Raw genomic sequence first — 22,708 nt, forward strand, 5'->3', positions numbered from 1 at the left:
ACCACAGCCTGTATCTGCTCTCTTCCATCCCTGCCTCACTCCCCTTTCCCTCACTCTTACTTCCCTAGGACTGCACTCCCCATGGAGTATCACAGGTAAGGTGCTGCCTCAGGCTCCTTTCTAAGAAACATCCAACAGCAAAGGCCCTATGTTCAATTCTCGATCCCACACATTGCAGACTTGCAGCTGGTACTCACTTCCTGGGTTCGTCTCATTTGCTTCCAAGGCCTGTTGAGGTTACCTTCTCCCATGTTACTCAAGGAAATGTGAAGACATCTGAATACTGGTTCAAACGCATTGCAGTCAGAATGGTAACAGCGCTGCCCCCTCCGAAGCAATCTGAAATCTCCATCCCACAGGGTGATTTTACGTAATGCAATGTTTGGGGATAATTCACACCATGGTTCACCTCCACTTGGGACCGATTCCTGAGAGTTCCCTCAAAAGGCTCTGTTGTTATTTATCCCACCAGGCACCTTGCAACAAGGCTGTAGCCTCTACCTCCAGAGGTAAACCCAAGGACACCAAGGACTCCGGTCTCGGAGGAGTGGAGGAGGGCAATGGCACTGGGCCCCCTCCTGTGACGGTGGAGGCTGTGCTGTGCACAGCCCCAGGGGGCACCAGGCACGTGGACGGCGGTATGAATGGAGCGCCGCAGAGCTGTGCAACATGGCAGCCCTGTCTACACAGCTCATGGGGGTCAGTTTGGGCCTGACAAAATTGCAGGTGGGAGACCGTATCTGATTCAGGAAGAAGGCAGGGCTGGAAGGTGGGTGGATGTAGCAGGGCAGAACTTTATGAGATGATGAAAGGTCCCCAAGCAGGTCTGTCTGCCCCAGGAGGCAGGAGACCCAGAGGCTGGTAATCCCACAGCCCTCAGCCTGGCTGGGTGGCCACTGTCCATCCACATCAGCACCCCTTCCTGTTCTACCCACTCCTTTGTTCACTGAAGATGTGGCAAGCCCCTGTGTGCCCAACATCGTGCTGGTGGTTTGGCGTATAAAATAGACAAGAGAGGGTGCCTGATGCCCTTAGGGAGCATGTAGTCTGGTGCAATCCTACAGCTGTAGAACAATGGATACAAGGGAGGGGAGGGGAGGGAAGGAGGGAGTTTGGGGGGGGGGTCTTCCCACAGGAGACCATCTTGGACTGTAGCCTGAAAGATGGGGGGAAGTTTGCCAGACAGATATGGGAAGGTGTTGCTGGTGGAGAGAGAAATGGCATTCCAAGAGGCGGGAAGAGCACACGCAAAGGCAGGGATGGATGCTTCTTTGCCACTTAGGACTCTAACCCCAGCTCATCTGTCGGAACAGACCACCCTGAGGCTTTCCTCAGCATCCACAGGAATCTACTGCACTGAGACAGAAAGGCACCCTGTGATCCATTCAATCCAAACACAGGGCCTGGAGGCAGGAATGCAGCCACAGCACCTGCCCCTCCCCCTCGGGGTGCTAAGGAGAGAGAGCGGCCCCACCATTCTGAATTCTCCAACTCAATGTGAGGCGAGCCCAGCTCTGAGGAACAAAGAGGAAAACTTCTGCTGCTTGAATGTCTAGTCTAATCCCCCTGCCCTCCAGTATAACCCCTGCACTCTGCAATTACCTAGGGCTCGGCGTCTGGCAAAGGTAACATCAAAGGTCCTCTTTGACACTTGCCAGGTAATCCAATGGACACGGAAGCCCTGCAGAGTACCAGGTTATTGACATTTGAACAAAACTGCTTACATGTGGCCTGCACAGACCCCAGTCCATTTGCTCTTAACTCAGCCTGTAAGAGCATGTCAGAACTGGGATTGCTCCCATTTTACAGATAAGTAGCTTGAGGCTAACAGAGGTGGATGAATTGCACAGAGGTGCACACTTGGAAAGTGCTGGTGGCAGGATTTTCTGATGCAGGGCAGGGTGGGATGGGGAGATCGTTATCATCGCTCCACAAAAGTAAGAGCCGCTGTAGCTGAGGCCGCCTGCCTCACAGTCACACAAACCCAAACACCGTCACTGGGATTACAGCATGTCACTGGCTGCCCCAGAGGCCGGGACTGGCAGCCCACATGCCTTCCCAGCAGTGAGCTGGGACCAGCCCGCGGGATCAAAGGTTCCATCAGGGTGGCGTCTTCCCTCTGCCCCAGCCAGCAAATGATGGGGCTTGAGTTCTCCCCTCTGCCTGTTAACTCTCTCTTTTCCTTAAACCCCACCGTCCATTCCCTTGTGCATTTCCTCAGGCCTGTAGATCGGAGTAGCAGTAAAAAGGGCAAAAAAAATAATAAAGATTGAGAGAAAAGCCCTCACTACTGTCAGTCACCGAAATGGATGGATACGGTCTGCTGATAAGCACAGGCCATGTGAAGGAGGACATTGTAGTTGGGAAGCACTGGGCAGGCTTCCAGCTTCTCTCCTGACCATGCAAACCCCAGCAGAACGCCCCAGGACGGGTGGGGGCGGGGATCAAAACCCAGAGTGTGGACAGAGCCCGCCCGGGAGTGCTAGGTGCCAGCAGCCCCCGGGCGGCAGGTCAGTGTGGAGCAGCCCTGTGGCTGGGGCACAGGGCATTGATCCACTTGCAGTGGAGAGGAAGAAACCATTTCTGGCCGTGACCCTCTAGCCCAGCTTGTGAACACCAGGAAGGGGGAGAGATGCTCTTCAAACACAATCTAAAAACCCAGCAGAGCCAGCTGGCCAGATGTGAGGCGCATTTTACGTCGGGGAGCATTTCCTCTCCTCCACGCTGAGAGGCTCCGTGCTAAGCATCTCTTCTGGAAGAATTTAATTCTGAGCTCAGAGTCCAGGGAAAGAGGTTTCTTCAGGCAGGGAGGCCCCAAAATGAGCCCGTTTATCTCTGGCAGGCCCTGGGTAAGCTTCCTCTCCCCCGAATGCCATTTTGCGCACTTTGAAATAAGTGCAGCAAATTAGTCACGAGCCGCGGCCAGCTAGCTTGGGGCCGGCCGCCCAGCGGCTTCTGAGAGGCAGCTTTGCGTGGCCCCCACCTCAAGAGCACGGCGGAGGCAGCTGGGCTCCTGCCGGGCGAGAAAAAGCGATTCAAGCCTGGGGGGTGGCAGCAGCTCGAGGCAGCAAAGCGTTACCTGGATCACAGGAGCATGAAATTAGCAGCAGCGAGCAGGCTGGAGCCAAGAATAGCTTGCCGTTGCAAACGTGCTGCCTTCGGACAGCCCAGAGCTGAGTTGTGTGTCTGGGATGCTGCAGGGGAAGCGCCTCCACCTTGGCACTGGTCACAGTCACTCCTGGGCAGGCCAAGAAGTGAGCAGAGGGCCGGTGCCCCCACGAGGGGTGCAGGTGGCGTCCTGTCTGTGGGTTCTAAGGCCCCCTGTTTGGGGCACTGGCCTCAGAAAACTAAGGGGTTTGTGGCTGGGGGCCTGGATCAACAGGGAGGGCTGGCTAGGCAGGGAGGGAGGGGCAATGCCTGTTCCAGGGTTCAGAGAGGTGAGGGAAACAGGAGCCCAGATCCACCAAGGTGTGATGGGGTAGCCAGGGGCCCAAGGGCACAACAAAGCTGGGGTCAGAGCCAGACAGGTAAGGCCCGGAAAGATGACCCAGCCACTCCAAGGAAAGAAGGCCCCATGAGACCTTTGCATGCTGTTCTAACATCAGCCCTGATGCCTGGCCTGAGCATGGACTCTCAGGCCTTCTCCAGGCCCAGATTCCCTGGGGCCACGATACATCGTGCTCTTCAATAGCTTGGAAGCCCTCCTCAGCCTGCGATCTTTTTTCACACCTCCTTTGGAACTCCTGCCAGACGATAAGCAAAGTTCCTGAGGTTTTCTGGAGTGAGCCTCCCCGCCCTCCCTGCCCTCTGTGTAAAGCTTTCCAGGGCAAGAAGGTGCCCTTCCTCCACCGAAGCTGACTTCTGGGGGACCTCCACCACGAATCCCCACCTTCCTCATCCGCATTTCCTCTCTCTCTCCTTCACTGCTAATCCCTCCTACTCTTCGGCCTAAGAGGCTCGCTCAGGTCTCCCTTGCGCTAAGAAAAAAACCCTCTTTGACTTCACTGTCTCTGGCCACCAGGACCCTCCTTCCTTTCACTCCAAACTCCCTAAAAATGCAGTCTTTGCCCTCACTGTGAACGCCTTACCCGCTCCTGGGTGGCTCCGGGGAAGGACTCCTTCAAGGGGTCCTCTTTGCAGCCCACCCATAACCACGGCCTGGTCTGAGCCCTCAGGCTCCTGTCACCACATGCCACCCACTATAATGGGCTGAACTGTGTCCCCCCCAAATTCACGTCAACACAGAATCTCAAATGCGACCTGATTTGGAAATAGGGTCTTTGCAGATATAATTAGTTAAGATGAGGTCACACTGGATCAGAGTGAGCCCTAAATCCAAGGACCAGTGTCCTTACAAGAAGGAGAGGGCACAGAGACAGACACACAGGGAGGGCGCCCAGTGAACACAGAGGCCGAGACCGGAGTTGTGCTGCCACGGGCCAAGGGAAGCCAAGGCTCGCTGGGAGCCCCTGGAACCTGGAAGAGGCAAGATTCTTCCCAGAGTCTTTGTCGGGGGTAGAGGGGGAGCACGGTCCTGCTGGAGCCTTGCTTTTGGACTTGCAGCCTCCAGAACTGTGAGAATAAAATTCCTGCTGCTCTACACCACGTGGGTTGTGGTAGCTTGTTATGGAGCAGCCACGGGAAACCGCTGCACCTTCCCTCCAGCGCCCCCTCCTGGACTCACGGGCCACCTCCAGGCCCCCTCCTCGGTGGCTCAGTCCCCTGTGCTCTCTGCCATTGGAGGGGCCTCATTAGCTCCCTCCTTCCTGTGCTACAGCCCTGCCCTGGGAGTTCATCCCCACCCCCGGCTCTGACGGCACCCCACGCCTGCCTGCGTCACTCCCTGACTCCAAAACACTTTCTGCTGCCGGCGGCCATCCCGCCTGGGTGGCCTGCTGAGCCCAAGCTCCAAGCTCCCAAATCAGAGGCCTTCAAGAGAACCCCCAAGACCCGAGGCCACATGGTTCCTCCCTCCTTTTCTCAGTGTCCTCCCTTCAAAGTTTCCTCGGTTTCCCTTTCACCCTCACCCCAGCTCCATTATTTGCCGCCCCCCCCCACCCCCGCGTCCCCATCACCTGACTGCGGCTCACGTCCACTCCCCTGGGGTGCGAGCTCTCCCCTCGCCTTTGCTCAGCTCCCTCCTCCGCCCACAGCCCCTCACCCACAAGCCAAGCCCATATGTCCTGTGCTTGTCTGCCTCGAAGGGCCCAGCAGCGACACCCCCTCCGCCAGTAGCCTGGCCTCCTGGCCCTCCTTGGAGCTCCTCATGCACTGTCCCCTCTCTTTTGGCCCTTTCTCAGGCTCCAGTTTGGTTAAATGATGGGGCACATGGGGGTGAGGGAGGCTAATGGGTGCTCCCGTGTAGCAGGCTGAAGAGGGGTGTTTATTCCAGATGGTACTAGGGAGCTATGGAAGGCCTCTGAGCAGCAAAACCATATGATCAGTGCCAGGTCTAGTGGGTCGCCTGGCAGGAGGGGATGGGATGAATGGAAGGGGAGGGGCGGGCGGCAGGGGCTATGCATTTATCCACTCATTCATTCATTCAAGAAATGTTAAAGGTTGTCGATCCCCAAAGCTCACTCACTTACTCAACAAGTAATGGCCGAGCCCCTGCTATTTGCCCGACGTGTGCTGGAGCTGGGGTGCTCTAGTGAGGGAGGCAAAAAAATGAGGAAGCAACAAGTTTTAAAAAAAGACTGCAAGTTATAACAAATGGGATAAAAAGGAAAACCAAATAAGGGGGTAAAATAGAGCCTAGTGGGGGATTGATGTTAGAGAGGGTAGTGAGATGCTAATGTGTGAACAGAGACCCAAGGATAAGCTGTGTGACGGGTGAGGAGAAAAGCTTTCTGGACAGAGGGAACAGCAGACAGCTGGCTCTGTGGCAGGAATGAGCTTGGTGTGTTCAAGCAACTGAAAAACCAGGGTGATTCTGGAATCCAGGGAGTGAGGGAGAGAGGAAGGGACCAGGCTGGGGGCATGGGCAGGGCCTGGGCGTCCAGGCTGGGGTTGGAGTTTGGATGTGGGATTCTAAACAGCTGAGAAACATGGTACCAGCACCCATTCACCAAGCCCCCACCACGCGGTGCTGTCCCGAGTGTTCATCACGTCCTTGCTCCCTCTATGTTGCAGAGGAAGACACTGAGGCTCAGAGAGGTTGGGTACTTGCCCAAAGTCACACAGCTCAGACCCAGTCCTCTGTCCCCTTACTTGGCGCAGTGGACAGCTTCTCTGTTTTGTCTTAAAGAGACCACTTCCGTAGCCTCCATGGAGAATCGACTGAAGGGGGCGCCCTGGGGGCCAGCGAGGCTGAGACCGTGGAGGGGAGAACTGGAGGGATTGAGAAGTTTCAGAGGTAGAATTGACAAGACTTGCTGATGGGCTGAAGGTGGTGGTGGAAAGACAGAGGGAAATAAAGGTAACGCCTCAGTTTCAGGCTTGAGCAACTTGACTGAGCAGGGGCAGGGAAGGAAGTCTGCTCTGGTGTAGTCTGAGCGTGCGGGTAAAATAATGACCCCACAGTGAGATTCCAACCCCCTGAATATGGGACCACGGCGTCTAATCCTGGGACGATGGTCTTCCTCCCGTGCCCTCTCCCCGCCAGCAGTCCAGCACTGACGCGTGACTGGCCCTCTACAAATGCTTATTAACTCATCACTCTGCTCGTATATATTGAGCCCTATAGCTATTCACAGGGGATTCAGTCCAAGTTCCTGCTTTCGTGGAACTGATGTTCTGGTCAAGCAGACATTTGGCAAATGCATAAACAAATGGACAATATGTCAGGCAGTGATAAGTGTTACGAAGAGAAATTAAGCCAGGTAGGCACCTCTATAACGGATCTCACAACGCTCGTAGGGGGAGAACCACAAGGGAGCGGCTAGTCCTGGCAAAACACTGGCCTGGGGACAAATCTGCCCACCCTCTTTTTTTGTAAATACTGGAAAATAGTTGCACCCCTTTGTTTACAGATTATCCACAGTGGCTTTCACTCTACAAGGGCAGAGCTGAGTACCTGTTAAACAGGAATCCTGTGGCCCGCAAAACCTAAACCATTTACCCTCTGGCCCTTTAGAAAAAGTTTGCCAGCCTCGATCTAGTTTCTTAAATAAGGTAACGGAGCCCTAAGTTACCCCGCAAATTTGACAAAGAGTCAGAAACAATCCAGCTCTCCTGAGCCCCAGGTCTTTCCACCACGCAGGGTGAGCACGGAAAATGGCAACATCACTTCTGTCAACATTCCACCCCACCTTCGCCAGGTCCCTGACCAGGGGCAAGCAGGCCTTGGATCTTCATCTTTATGTGCCCCCTACGCACCCTCAGGCTGGAACCTTAGTAGGCAGGGAGATGGCTCAGAAACAGGTAGAGGGAAAGTTCAGAGAAACAGGGAGCCTGTAAATCCACGCACAACCTCTGCGGGGTGAGAGCTGATTCAGGGCTTGGTCCCTGCTGACGCTCAGCCAGCCTGTCCTTCCTCTTCTGCAGCCTGATCATGTGGCCAGGGCAAGGAGGAAGAAGCCTTCCAAGGAAATTCCCCACCTACCCTCAGCTTCTGCAGCCCCCAGAGGGCTGACACACATCAGCAACCCAGGGCTGACGGCTGGGGACAGGGACCAGGCCCTGTGGCATGTGCCTAAAGAGGAGGCGGTAAACAAAAAAAAACAAAAAAAAAAAGCAAAAAAAAAATGAGGTGGCCTGGCGGTGCTCCAGCTGTTCTCTGTAGAAGGAAACCCAGGAGAACAACCAGGAAGAGGCAGTCCTGAGCAGACCCAGCTGCACTTCCTCACCCAACACGCCCTCTCCTCTACAGGGAGGCTGTTTTTCTTTGGGGGTCCATGTGGGCAGAAACCACAGGCTGCTACAGGCCTCAGATGCATGCATGCGTGCGTGTGTGTGCACACACACGAGACTCCCAAGAGGGCCCCCCAGGTCGCTGCTGCCGCCACAGACCCCTCCCAGATGATGGCCCTGTAATGAAGGCGCCCGGCAAAGACTACAGTTTGGGGCTTCCCTGGTGGCGCAGTGGTTGAGAGTCTGCCTGCCAATGCAGGGGACATGGGTTCGAGCCCTGGTCTGGGAGGATCCCACATGCCGCGGAGCAACTAGGCCCGTGAGCCACAACTGCTGAGCCTGCGCGTCTGGAGCCTGTGCTCCGCAACGAGAGAGGCCGCGATGGTGAGAGGCCCGCGCACCGCGATGAAGAGTGGCCCCCGCTTGCCGCAACTAGAGAAAGCCCTCGCACAGAAACTAAGACCCAACACAGCCAGAAATAAATAAAAAAATAAATAAATAAATAAAAAAAAGACTACAGTTTGGTTCTGCTCTCCGGGTACTCGAAATGATCAATCTGCTCTCCGGGTACTCGAAATGATCAATCACATTAAGGAGACAGTGGAGCACGTAAGGCCCAGGCTGTGTTCTAATTTGTCGAGGAAAACGCCTCTAGATTCTAAGGATGTGTGCAGGAAGAAGTAAAACTGAAGGCAGAGGGGGAGCGATCAATAGCCTGGGAGGGCCAGGGAGCAGGGCGCAGCTGTGGACAGGGGCCCTGAGCACACAGGGAGAAAATAAAAAGAGAAGTTGAGGCCACTGAAGGCATGACTGACAGCGTTTCAGGTCGGGCTTTTTCTCTCCCTCTGCAGGACACAGCAAGAGCTAAAAGCAGAAGAAAAAGCCGTCACAGGTATATTTACTGGGAATAGCATGCTGGCTGGGTCTGCAGTTAGAATCAGAGGGTGGACAAGGGAATTTAAAAAAAAATGACTCACTTTGGTTCTAATTTTTAAAAATGGTTTAGAGCAGCCATCCATGCTAGCCCAGGCCACTGGGCAGCTGGCAGGAGGGACCTGCCCTCTCTGCCTGGCGGCCACTCACCCATGCCCCGCTCAGGAAGCCTAGAGCCCCATCCCAACCTGCCTGACCCCCAGACCGCCCCCAACTTCTCCTTTTCTGGGATGACAGGGCTCAGGCAAAATCCTGCCTTAATATGCTTTCATGGCGTAAGGAAGGGTGTTTCACTCACTTAGCACTATTCCTCAGAATTCTGCTCTTAAAAAGTAGATTGCCAAATGGAATCTAGGCACTTTTCCATTCGGAGAGATCTGAGTTGCACTAGGAGTGGACTGCAGGAGCGTCATGGTCCATCTACACCCAGAATGGTGCTTCTCAAGGAACAGCATGTGGCACAGAGGAGACCTGGATACCTGCTACCCTGCCAGCTGGCCATGTCAGGAGCACCTGGCAACAGTGCCCAGGCCCACCCCAGGGAGAAGGAGCCAGCACAGCGGAGCCTGGGAATCTGGGTGTTTGCCAAGTGCCCCAGGAAATCTGATACAGACTCAGATACGCCTGGGTTACGGCCCCCACTCTTGTCTTCATAGCCCTGTGGCATCAGCAAGTCACTTATTGCTTCACTTTCCTCCTCTGTGGGCAAAATGCATCCTTATGGCTGGATGTGAGGTGACAGGCAAATGGGTGGAGCAGGGCTTTTCAAATGACAGGTTGCAACCCTGTTCATAAAGGATATGAAATCCACTTAATGGGCCACAACCAGAATTTTATTTCATTTTCTCTTTTGCTGCCTTCTTTCCTGTTCCTCAGGATGAATCATCTGCGTGCTTTTCCGGGACCCCCTCCACTGTGCCCCGAGCCCAGGCCCTGTCTGCTCGCAGACTGCACTCAGCTATGTTCCTTCCTCTTCCTCAGCACCCACAGTCCCCTCTCCACTGGACCATTCACATGAGCACACAAACTACCTGCTATTTCTCCTGTGTTAAAAATACAACAGGGCTTCCCTGGTGGCGCAGTGGTTGAGAATCTGCCTGCCAATGCAGGGGACACGGGTTCGAGCCCTGGTCTGGGAAGATCCCACATGCCGTGGAGCAACTGGGCCCGTGAGCCACAACTACTGAGCCTGAGCGTCTGGAGCCTCTGCTCCGCAACAAGAGAGGCCGCGATAGTGAGAGGCCCGCGCACCGCGATGAAGAGTGGCCCCCACTCGCCACAACTGGAGAAAGCCCTCGCACGGAAACGAAGACCCAACACAGCCAAAAATAAACATAATAAATAAATAATAAATAAAAATTAAAAAAAAAAATACAACAAACCCAGAAAATCCGTACCCTCTTGACCACACATCCCCTGTAACTCCCGCTCCAATCCTCCAGAAGGAAAGAATTGCAGAGCAAAACTCCTAGAGGTATTTCCCAGGTTTGCGGTCTCCCCGGTCCCTCCCCCATCCTCTCCCTCACGGCCTCGGGTCCAGCTTCTGCCCCTACCCTCATGTCGCTGCTCCCCAAGGCCACCAAGGGCCCACACGAGGTTAAATCCAAAGGCAAACCCTCCATCCTCCTCAGCCTGGGTGGCTTGTAAGCCATTTATAAGATCAGCACGGATGATCACTTGCTCCTCCTTGAAAACTACAATCAGAGATTTTTTTAAGTGTAGATGCTGCTTCATGAAACTGCTGTTTCCATTACAGACGTGTAGGTTCTGCCAGATGAAATGTGTAGTCTGAAAACATCTGGAAAGGCTGATATGGAGCCCAGGGTTAAGGGCATGGACAATGTGGGCTCGGATGGCCCGGCCTGAGTCACTGACTTTGTGCCTGGTAACAAATAACCTGTATTTTTTGAGCTTTGGTTTCCTTCTCTGTAAAATGGGTATAATAATACCTATCCCTGAGGGCTGTAGTAAGGAGCAAAACAGATAAGGAAAAGAAAGCCTCTGGCACACAGTAGGTTGCTTAATAAATATCGTGGAATTAATAAACAAATCAGAGCCCTTAGCGCAGTGGCTGGCACAGGGCGAGGGTTTGGTAAAGGCGGTGAATGTTAGGCGGAATCGGCCCAGTCCTCACATCGCAGCTACCGTGTAGGAGATGCGCAGTAAATACCGGACTTCCCTCCCGGCGACATCTGGAGCGCTCTGTACATGCTGCAGACGCTCCATGGCGGGTCTGTGTTCAGAGCACCCAGGGGCCACGGAGCCTGGCCCCAAGCCACACAGCAGGGGAGGGCACCGCTAGGACTGGGGCTGAAGGAAGTCCTTCTGTCACCCTCTGGGCTGCTCCCAGCTACCCTGCAGTCCCACGAGACAGACAGACCCAGCTTCCTCCCAGGCACAGAGCTTTCACAAAATCAACTACCCAGGGCTCTTAAACCTCCAGGATCAGGTCACAGCCCACTCCCCGATCCAGCACAGAGAGGGTACTGGCTGGTGCTGGCAGCGACAGCAGCCCAGGAGAGCAGAGGCCGCGACTGTCTCCATTTCCCTGTCCTCTGTTCCCGTGGCTTCACTTGCTCTGGCCTGTGTTACCCCAGGTGCTAGGACATCCACTTCGGGGCCCAGTCGGCCCTACTGCTCCTTTTTCAGGAGGCTGGCAAACAAGGAGGAAGAGGAAGGTGGCTATGGAACCCCTCAGCTCACACTGAGCGTGTGCCCAGAGGAAGGGCTGAAGTCTCTTTCCAGGCTGTCAGGCATCAGGGGACAGAAGAGTCACGTTGAGGAATTAAGCCCAACGCATTTAGGTCAGGCGAGCACCAGACCCTCCATCCAGTGAAACAGAGCAGGACCCTATGGGGCTCCTGGGCACAGAAGCCCTTCTGTCCCCCCTTTCTTGTAGGGAACAGACTCCAGCCTCCATGACCTTCCCTGAGTTCCAAAGGGCAGATTCCAACAGTTGCTAATCAGGGAAGGCAGGAGATGCAAAGACAAGGGAGGGGCAGCCAAGAAACAATAGTGCAGCCCTGGGGCAGGGCCCTGGCCTCAAGGGATATACACAACAGTGTCTTTAAGCTCTTTATAGAATTAAAACCCAACAAATGGAAGATGTCAGCATTCTTCATACCAGAGAAGCTCATCAAGAAGATTACTTGAGGGCTTCCCTGGTGGCGCAGAGGGCTTCCCTGGTGGCGCAGTGGTTGAGAATCTGCCTGCCAATGCAGGGCACATGGGTTCGAGCCCTGGTCTGGGAAGATCCCACATGCCGCGGAGCAACTAGGCCCGTGAGCCACAACTACTGAGTGAGCCATAACTACTGAGCCTGTGCGTCTGGAGCCTGTGCTCCGCAACAAGAGAGGCCGCAATAGTGAGAGGCCCGTGCACCACGATGAAGAGTGAGAGGTCTGTGCACTGCGATGAAGAGTGGCTCCCACTCAACTAGAGAAAGTCCTCGCACAGAAATGAAGACCCAACACAGCCAAAAATAAATAAATATTTTTTTTTTTTTTTTTTTTAAAAAGAAGATTACTTGAGACCTGATTAGGGGAGTGCAGGCCCTGCACATACCCTGATCTTATCAGCAACCCCACCCTTGAACCATTGCTATAAAACTCCTCACCAAATCCTCCACGTTGGGACACACAGTTTTTCAGGGCAGGAGCCCGCTGTGTCCCCCTTTGCCTGGCAAAGCAATAAAGCTATTCTTTTCTACATTACCCAAAACTCTGTCTCCGAGATCTGATTCGGCACCGGTGCAAAAAAGGCTGAGCTTTTGGCATCACCACCTCCATTTGTAAGGGTCCCAGAGAGGACCCCACACTCTCTGAAGACCAGGTTAAGGAAAGCCATTCCTCGGACTTCCAGTAGGGAGCCTGCTCTCATTCTCCCCTCCACTGCCAGCTTTGACCACTTGCACTGCAGGAAGTCCTTCTAAAGGGCTCACCTAAGTCTCTCATGATGTAGCCTAAGCCCATTCAACGGATGCTCTGGTAGAGGCAGAAGACGGGTACTCATTACCCCCACCTGCTAACCTTTCTCTTGGATCATGTGGCTGCATGTTAGCCTCACCTAGAGAGCTTAAAAATGCTTCTGCCCAGGCCCCTCCTTCAATGTCACCAGAATCAGGTGGGTGGGGCAGGCGGGTAGGTTTTCACAGCTCTCCGGGTGATTCTACTGTACAGCCAGAGCGGAGGACGCTAGGGGAGATGGAGAGGCCAGAGTACGCTGGTTACCAGCACAGGCTCCGCTGACCTCCAGACTGGTCCACAGCCCAGTTCTGTCACTTGCTAGTCAGTGAACTTGGGTCAGTGGCTCCAAATCTGTGAGGCTCAGTTTCTCCATCTGAAAACTGGGGCTACATCACCTAACTCACCAGGTCATCCTGCAGATGAAGTAAGATGGTGGGTCCAATGGTGGCAGGTACAGGCTGTGTGGTGGGGACTTTGTAAAATCAACAGGTCATTACCAAGACCTCTGATAATCTGTCCTCTAAACTAGTTCATCCTGGTTGCTTTTAACCCTTCTTGAATTGGGATGTCTGCCCTTAGTGGTAAGAATAGCTCCCAAGTCATGCCATCCTGCTTCTTTCTGGGGCTGAGGGGTTGGGCCAGGACAAAGATGCCATAAATGAGAAGATGCTCAGAGACCTGCTGAACCAGATCAGCCTGGCTCCCTTCCCTATGCAGGAATCCCACTTCATGTCTCTGCTAACCCACCTGAAACGTCAGAACTCCTTTGGTGGTGGCCACTGTGACCCCCAGATCTTCTGCTCCCTTGTAAAACCATGCCATCCCTATCTTGGATTGGGGTGATGGGGCTTTCTTCCCCAGCCATATAATAACTAAAGCAACAAATATTTATCATGCGCAACTCTGTGCTGGGGGCACAGGGATGTAGAGTAAGAGAACTGTGTTCACTATTCCCAAAGAGCAAACGGTTTGGCGGGGGAGGCATTCTCATCTTTGAAAAGGGTACTGTCACCACGGATAATAGCAGTTCCTACCTCACAGGGTGCTGGGGGTTAAATTAGTTAATGCAGGCAAAGTGCTGAGAGCGTGGTTACCCCGCAATAAGTCCTCAATACCATGAGTTGTGGGGCGAGGACTTGATGCGGAAGTACGTCAGGCTCTGGGGACCCAGATGGGGAGCCCGTAGTTCAGAAGGGTGGAGGCCGGGGAGGTTCCCAGGAGTAAGAGACACACCTACCTCCTGCCCCATTCCCTGGTCTGGGCCACTGGGGCCCCTCTGGTCAGGGGATGGACGGGATGGCAATAGATGGCCAGGCCCAGGTCCTGGCCCCGCTGACACCAAGTCGGACTGTGGGTCCCACCCACGACCTGGACATGTCCTGCAGCCCCCTCAGAGAGGAGCCCTGGGCAGGCCAAGGTGAATGGGAAGAATGTGTGGGCAGGGGCCGTGGAGGCCTCGTGGCAGGGGATGACCGGGAGAAGGTGTCATCACCACCTTCTCTGGGGCAGAAAGGGGGTGTGTGTCCGCCTTATAGCCCCTGGCCCAGCGGCAGCGCTACAGGCTTGCAGGAGAGGCCAAGGAGGCCCCCACAGGATCAGGGATGGTTTACAAACCCCAGAGCCAGGGGAGGACTGGGGTGGGGGGCAGGGGGACGTGGTAGAGGTGGTGTGGGGAAGGGATCAGGGATGCTGACAGCTTGGAAGCTGGGTCCAGAATCCAGGGGTACAGCTAAGGCACCTGGGCTTCCAGGGTGGAAAAGGAGGCCAGACCAGGGTCAGGCTCTCCACAGGAAGAAAGATAATAGGGTTTGGCCAAATCAGGGTGTGGGGTGGCCTCTGTCTCCAGGACAGTCCCCTCTGCACTACCCTCTGAGCAGGACAAATTCTGCAGGCATCTACCCACCTAAATTCTCCGTAAAATTGTTTACAGCCCTTCCTAGCTATGTGATTAGGGGCAGGCTACTGAACCTCTCTGAGCCTCTGGCTTTTTGCCTGAAAAAAAAAAACAAAACCAGGGTTAATGAGAGACAGTGTGTTTAACACCCTTGCCAGCATGGTGGCCCAGAGTCAGGCTCGGAAGATGGCTCCCCAAAGCACCATCTCTTCCTATCAATTCTTCCTCATTTATGCTCTAATTTTTTTGGTTCTGAGCCCACAGTCCTGTGGTGAGTTTATTCAAAGTTCTTATTCCAGAGAACAGAGACAAGGGGGCAGGTGAGCCTGAGAATGCTTTCTAAACCACCCCAAGGCTGTTCCAGGCAGAAGGAAATGATCCTGAAAAGGGGGCTGACCTTGAAAGTGACATAACTGGGGAGGGGGTCTGGACAAACACCCCTACGGAGTCAAATTCCCCACCCAATGGTATCCATCCCTGGGAAATATAAAAAGGAAGTACGGGGCTTCCCTGGTGGCGCAGTGGTCGAGAATCTGCCTGCCAATGCAGGGGACACGGGTTCGAGCCCTGGTCTGGGAAGATCCCACATGCCGCGGAGCAACTAGGCCCGTGAGCCACAACTACTGAGCCTGCGCATCTGGAGCTCGTGCTCCGCAACAAGAGAGGCCGCGATAGTGAGAGGCCCGCGCACCGTGATGAAGAGTGGTCCCCGCTTGCCGCAACTAGAGAAAGCCCTTGCACAGAAACGAAGACCCAACACAGCCAAAAATAAATGAATAAATAAAATTTAAAAAAAAAAAAAAAAAAGGAACTACGGAGAACAACCGACATCCAGACCCACAGCTAATTGAGTTGCAGGTGGTGGCTGGAGACAGACCCATTTGACTCTCCCCCGCTCGCTCCCCGCAGAGTAGCCCTCAGGTGACAGCACAGACCAGCCGCCTCTCGCAGGGAAATCAGGAAGAAAGGGGGAAAGAACTGGGGAGGCGGGTGGCAGGAATGAGGAATTAGGCAAAGAAAAATGGCCCACAAAATGCAGAAACACCCCAGCATGCTTGCTTCCCAAACCTGGCCCATGAATCGAGGGGTGACAGGTCTCTCATCTCTGATGCCAAGAGCCAGGAGCTCCGGGTAGCCGCAGGTACTACATCTGCACCTGCCAGCACTTGGAAAGAGGCAATAAAGCATAGCAGCAGGGCCTGGAATGCTAAGCGCCCGCAGCTGGGAAGGGACTGCTTTGCAGCAAGAGCCGCTCACGGCACACGTCCACTGGGCGAGGGCCGCTCCCAGAGACTGGACCGCACGTCCTCGCCTGCCCTGGGCAGCCCGCTGCTGGGGCCAGGGCAGCGGGCAGAAGAGGAGGCAGGACAGGTGCACAGGGAATGTAGCCCTGGGGGCCACCCAAGGCCAGGTGCTGCCCCAGACAGACAGGGATCTTCTGGATGAAGCCCAAGCGGGCTGGCTGATTTACGGAGGCTGGCAGAAAGCTGGGACGCTTGAGTCACTGGTAAATAAAAGTGCATCATAAGCACCCTGGCTAAGCCAGACGTCTGGAAATACACCAGGGCCACATGCAGCTCAGAAGTGTGGCCCCATCCCTCGAAGGATAGTAACAATAATAATGTTTATACGGAACTCACAGTAGTGGTGCCAGACCCCGTTCTAAGTGCTTTGTATGCCTATTAATTTACTTAATCCTCACAACAACCCTAAGTTGGTGGGTGTATTATTCTCCTGTTACATACCTGCAAGATGAGGCAGCACCAAGAGGCCAGGGAGCTAAGAACAGAGGCAGGGTTTGAACCCCTGCAGTCTGTTTCCAAAAGCCCTGCCCTAGCCAGTGCTTCCCAAACTCTACCATGCCTGCCAGTCACCAGGGTGGCGTGTTGGCAGCTCCTGACTCAGCCAGTCTGGGGGCCTGAGACTCTGCATCACTAGCACACTCCCAGTGATGCCTGGCCCCAAGACCACGCCTTGAGTAGGACGCTCTAAATTACTATACTAGGTTCCGTGACAGCCCTTCACTGCAGAAATGAGTTTATACGCACGGCTCTGGCCTCTGGAGGCGGCTGTGAATTCCTCAGTTAACAGGGAGAGGCCCTCACAGGGTGTCAGAATCAAGGGGTTGGGGCTGGAGGAGGCAGTGTGAAGTCTTAAAATGCCCATGTCCACACCTCACCTCGGCCTTATTCAATCAGAATCTCTGGGGTAGGGCCCAGATTGGAATTTTTTAAAAGCTCCCTGGGTGATTCGACTGCGTAGCCGTGGTAGAGCCCTTCCAGACAGACAATAGGGATGCCTCAGTCAATGCATCAGACTCATTGAAAGTTCCGTGGGGTTAGGTCAGGGATTTCAAAGGTGCTCTCAGAAAAGGGGTGGCGAGCCAACTCCTAGGCCAGTTGAGGGGTATGGCTAGGGTCTGCTAGGGTATCCTCTTCTTGTCCCCTGGGGCGCCCCTGGAGGAGAGGGGCAGCTGGCAACCCCCAGCCTGGCATGCCTTTAGAGCACCCTGCTTCCCCCATTCATGAGCTTTCAAGAGAGAGCAGACCCTGCCCTAGATCAGCTGCGGAAACTGAGGCTCCTGACAAACATTAACCACACTGAGCCCTCTTTTCTACCAAACCTGGACCTTAGCCCCTGTCCTATCTCCACCTGCCAGCTCAGTCTTAGCAAGAATCCTGCTAAGTCAGTTTATGGAGAATCCCCCCACCCTTGATATCTTATCACCCTCGAGATCTGATCAAGTTCTTCATCCCCCACCCTTGGTGTCTATGTCTTTGGCCTGCCTTTAGCAAGAATCCCCCTACCCTTCATTGTAAATTAACTATACGTCAACATTAAAAAAAGAAATAATTCTCAAATTCTATGGCTACTTTCTAAGTAAGGTTAGTGACAATTTTTATACTAAACCAAATTATAATGAAACCTTAATTTATGAGGAAAAAAAAATCCCTCTACCCTGATGATTCCTCTTAGTAACGTTCCAACCACTAACCCCCTCACTTTGCTCCTTAGCTATAAATCCCCGCTTGTCCTTGCAGTATTTGGAGCTGAGCCCAATCTCTCTCCCTTACTGCAACAGTCTTGAGTAAAGGTTTCCTTACCGCTTTAACAAGTGGCAGAATAATTTTTTCTTTAACACTCTCCCTGCCCGTGGGAAAAGTCACCCCACAAAATGAGCAGCCCCAGGTGGAGAGAGAGGGCTTGATGCCACTGCCATCCAAACTGAGATTCCTCACCTTGACATTCAAGGCCCAAGCAAAGCCTTCAAGGCCCAGTAAATTATCTCAAGCCTTATTTCTCTCTTATGCGCACCCCACATATAGCAAAACCAGACGCTTCACTGTTCCTCATAGACATCTGAACTTTCCTCCCAACCTGCCATAGCTCAGAGTTCTCCTTCTACCTGGAATGTCTCCTCCCCATTCTTCTAAGTTGCAGAGATCTCTCCCCTAATGACAAGACTACTTACGCCCAGTCTTCAATTCCCCATCTTCCATAACTACACAAACTCCTATCTGAGCTGGGTACATGGTTCTCTGGGATAAAGACAACACTTAAAGACTACATTTCCCAGCCTCCTTTGCAGTGCTTGTGGTCACATGACTGACCAATGTGATATGAGCAAAAGCAATGTGTTTTACTTCCCAGAGTGTTTATGTTCTTATGCCTGTCCTTTTCCTCTTCTTATTTGATGTAATGGCTAGAACCCTAACAGCCATCTTGGACTATGAACTGATCTAGAACATGGAAGCTACACATGGTGGAGTAACTAGGTTCGTGCCAACATGGAACATCACACTAGCATTGGGCTGGCCCCCTCCAGACTTGCACATGAGAGAAAAATGACCTTCTATCTTGTGGTAGCCACTGCTCTTATGGAATTTTCTGCATCTCACAGCTGAACTTAGCACTATTATATCCACCCTTTCAAACCCCTGGAGGCATGGACTCTGGATTCTTGGTTACCATACCACACTGCACAGAATCATCATTTGCATCTCCTCCCCAAGTTAAATACTAAGCAATGTGAAGGCTGGGACTGTGTCTTATCCATTTCCATCTTCCCCTGCCACGTGAAGCATGAGGCCTCAAACACAACACAGAGCGTGTTTTAGGGCTGAAGTGAATTCCATCTACGTACTATACTCCACACAGCTTCCCAATTTGCATCCATACTCTTAGGACACTGCAAGCCTCCCTGGAAGGGTGCACCCAAATGAAGTCACCCTTCACCGCCTCCCAGGAGGAACACGCCTTACCAGGATGTCCGAGCCCTTAGGCTCCTCCCCTGTGGCTGGGCTGGAGCAGTTGCTGAGTTTGAATATCCAGTACTCTTGGGCCGTGACAAAGAAGTTCCATGGCAGCAGGCCACCAATGCCCAAGCTGAAGAAGATGATGTAGGTACCACTGAAGCGGTCCTTGGGCCTCTGCAGGCCGGGCAGTGGGCAGTCCAGCAGCTTCTCAAGCAGTGCTTCTTGGTCAGCTCGGAGAGAGCTGCTTGCAGTTCTGTAGGTGGAGTTGGAGCTTTGAGGAACGTCATCTTCTGAGACGATGGCCACTGTTGGAGCAGAGAGAGGAGCAGAGAAAGAAGCAGAGATGGGGCAGGTGATCAGAAGCTGAGGCCGGGACTCACCCGTCCTACAGAGCTGACTATGTCCCCACTCTGAGGTCTACAGGGTCACCAAGGCGTGGTTCGAGAGCTTCAGGTTTCAAGATTAGGGAGAAGGACAAGATGTCACACTGTAAGTGACCTCAGGTTCCCCCCAGTCCATACAAGGGCAACAGAGTAGCAAATAATTGTGGGGTAGCGGGGAGTAAGGCAATGCGGCATGGTGGGGCCTGTGGCAATCAATCTGCAAGGGCAAATCTGGTCTCAAGGCATACTTTCTAAGCAGCCATAACAAAAGGAATTAGGACCCCTGATGAGCACACAATGCTCTCTAAACTTCAACTTTATGTGAGAAAAGTAAGGAGCAGGAAAAGTGTGCAGAATATGGTACTATTTGCGCAAAAAAGCAGGGATGGGGTAGATGGGAAGGAGAAAATACACACATATGTACGTATATCCTCTGGAAGGACACACAAAAAATTTCAAACGGTGGTTGCCTCTGAGGTGGGAGGCTGGGGATGGGGAGGGTGGGGACTTCACTGCATACTCTTCTGTGCCTCTCAAATTCTGAACTTTGTGAATGTATTATCTGTTCAAAAATAAAATTATAAACAAAAATAAAGGCACTCAAATTAAATAATATTAAAAAAAAAAAAACAACTCATGGTGCCTAGAGCTGCCCCCAGAAGCTGGTTTGAAACATCCAGAAGTCCACTCTCTCATTTCATTTGTGGGGAAACCGAGGTCCAAAGAACGGGTCACAGACCAGGCCAATGGCCAAGCCTGGGCTTGCAGCTCCGGCCTGGGCCCCCACCTCTGTTCATCACATCCCACCATGAGACAGCAACTCCCCATCTGTGGTAGCAGCTAAGACAAACTGAAGATTCTGGGTTGCCAGTAACAACTGTGTACATGGCCTTGGGCAAGTCACCATGCTCTGAGCCTCACCTTCCCCATCCCCATCTGCAAACCCAGGGAAGCCTTTTTACAATGGTTTTTGTAAACTGCAACTGGCTGGCAATGCTGACAAACGTCAGCATCTTCCCTGCCATCCTGGGCTTGTCACCTGGCTGGCTGGCTGCGGAGTTTGGCTGCAAGGTAGCATGCCTACTTCTATGCTCTATATAGCACCTAGGCCATGGCAGCAGCTTGATAAATGGGAAATATTTCCATAAAGCTGAGGATGGGATACTCTGTAGTCCCTTCTGCAATAAACAAATCAATGCATCTCGGCTCACATAGGAGTCTGAGCCTTAACTCAGAGCATCAAGCCAGGCCAGGTGAGATGGGAACACTCTGTCACAGAGGTACAGAGCCTTATCAGGCTCCGCTACTATTTCAGGAGAGCCTCACAACATTTCCCGGAATTAGGCAGGACAGGAATTATCGTCTCCTTTTTATCAGAAGCAAAGAATGAGGACTTAAAGTCACTTGATTTGTCCCACATTCAACCAGCAAGAATTCCCGATAGTTAAAATTAAATCCAGTACTCATGCGTGTCAAGGTCTGTACCTAGCACCTGAGGCTGACAACAGCCCAGTACAGTAGGTAGTACACTAAGACCCATTTCACAGGTGAAGAGTGAGCCTCAAAGAGGTTGAGTAATTTGCCCAAAGTCACACAGTAAGAGTGAGGTTACATAGCCAAGCAGTCTGAGGCCCACGTGGACTCCTTGGCGTCCCTGGGAGGCAGGTGGCTGGCAACGTGCACCCTTGTCTGCTGGCTCGAAGTACAGACTTTCTGGAAGGTCTCCTGGCCAGTGAGTTGTGAGCAGAGGTGAAGGCAGCACTGCGGGGCACCCTCATCAGTGTCTGCTGAATGAACAGACTCTGGGCAGCCAGGATGTTTTCCCCTGCTGGGGCAGCGTCCACCCTGCAGCAGGCAGGCAGGAGGATGCCGGACACCCGGAGCATCCGAGTCAGCGAGTCTATCTTAGACTCCCCTGGTTGAGCAGAGCCCTTTCCCAGCTTTGCTCACAGGGAGCTCAGCACTAACCAGACAGTGTGGCCATACATGCACATGCGTGCACACACACACACACCATTTCTAAATTAGTGTTTAAAATGTAAAAATTATGACCCACGTAGGACAACAGAGACCAAGTGGTTCCTTCCAGATGCTCCAGCTCCAAGGGTGGGTGCAGGGGCCAACAGCTCGGTCACCCAGGCCACCCTCTGCCAGAGTCCATTCTCAGCTCCAGGCATCTATTTGTCCAGGACCATTCAGCCTTGACAAAGCTTCTGAAGGAGTCTGGAATTTCCTCTCACCCAGGTCACAGGCCAAGGCACTGGAGTGAGCAAAGTCTTATTACTCTTTATGAAAACTAGCTGCTGGCTTTTGGATTAAAAAGAAAGGTAAGGAAGAGAGCCTCGGCTGGTGGGCTGGCTGTGGCCTGGCTGTGGCCTGGAGTGCTCCTCAGGCACCTGTAGGGGCTGGTTGGGCTCAGCCCTGCTCCCGTCCTGGGTGACCTGGGGCAAGGGGCAGCCCCTGCACAAAGCAGCAGAAACCCGCGGGGCCTGGAGTCACTGCGGACCATCCTCCGGGTCTGGGTGCTGGTTTCCAGGAAGTTTCTGACTGACTCTGGCTAAGTCAATCTCGCCTCTGTGTCTCTATTTCCTCACCTATGAAATGGGGGCAGGGGGGCTGGTGAAGCTAACCTACGGGAAAGCACTGCTGGGAAACACACGGTGCCACCCAGAGTACATGGCAGAATCTGCCTTGGGGTTGCGGACACCCCCAGCCTCAGGCTTCCCAGTTTGGACAGTCAGCCACCTTCTGGATACTCTGGGCTGACCTGCCCATACCCAGGCCCCCCATATCCAGGCGGTGAGGTCCAGTCTCAGGAAATCCATGGGGAGGAGGGTAGAGAATCTGGGGGAGAAAGAAGATAGAGACCCCGAAAGAGGGAAAGTGAGAGGAAAGTAGGGGGAGGAGGAGAGAGCAGAGAGGAAGGGGAGGGACGCTGGGGAGAGGGGTCACAGCGAGAGGCGCCAAGACAGAGGCCGGGGTCCTGAGGCTCCCGTGGAGCCCCCAAGGAGGGCCGCGGCGGGAGGCCGCCGACTGCGCGAGCCCAGGGGCGACCGGGAGCCTGAAGAGCTGGGCGGGGACCAGACCCGCGCCTGACCGCCGGCCCGCACTTACTGTCGCCGCCGCGTCGCCGCCGCCGCCTCCCCGCTTACCGCGGCCACTACGAAGACTCTGGGCTCTGTGGGGCCGCAGGCCGGGCTCCGCCTCCAGGCCCCGCCCCGCCCCGCCCACCACCGCCGGCGCTTCCGGGTTTGCAAACCTTTCTCCTTCGGGCGCTCCCTGCGCGACTGCCCCATTTCACAGGTGGAGGGAGTGAGACGCCGGGCCGCCAGGTGCACTGTGCAGGCGGGCGTGGTGCTGCCGCAGCTGCTTCTCCACAGTGGAGCCCGAGCCCATCATTTCCCAGAGCCCTGCTCCCCAGGACCCGGAAGAGCTCTCCACCCGCCCCCAGACTCCTGCAGAGTCTCACCCGCTCCTCCCTGATCC

At 54.0% G+C, this 22,708-nt stretch overlaps 1 protein-coding gene across 4 annotated transcripts in view; it reads right to left on the reverse strand.

Moving 5' to 3' along the window:
• Positions 1-22,395, reverse strand: part of SLC29A3 (solute carrier family 29 member 3) — a 43,834-nt gene extending 21,439 nt beyond the window's left edge. For 3 of the 4 annotated variants that reach the window (XR_009497888.1, XR_009497889.1, XM_059899406.1), the window contains exons 1-2: positions 22,337-22,395; positions 18,846-19,144 (exon numbers count right to left, since the gene is read on the reverse strand). Coding sequence is in view for 2 of the 4 variants with exons in the window: in XM_059899406.1 (XP_059755389.1) it covers positions 18,846-19,144; position 22,337 (300 nt within the window). In the remaining 2 variants the exon portion in view is untranslated. The remainder of the gene's footprint in view (positions 1-18,845; positions 19,145-22,336) is intronic. The other variant, XM_059899407.1, reaches the window with a different exon arrangement.
• Positions 22,396-22,708: the final 313 nt, after the last annotated feature.

This window comes from Balaenoptera ricei, chromosome 16 (assembly GCF_028023285.1).
Source record: "Balaenoptera ricei isolate mBalRic1 chromosome 16, mBalRic1.hap2, whole genome shotgun sequence".
Lineage (NCBI taxonomy): Eukaryota > Metazoa > Chordata > Mammalia > Artiodactyla > Balaenopteridae > Balaenoptera > Balaenoptera ricei.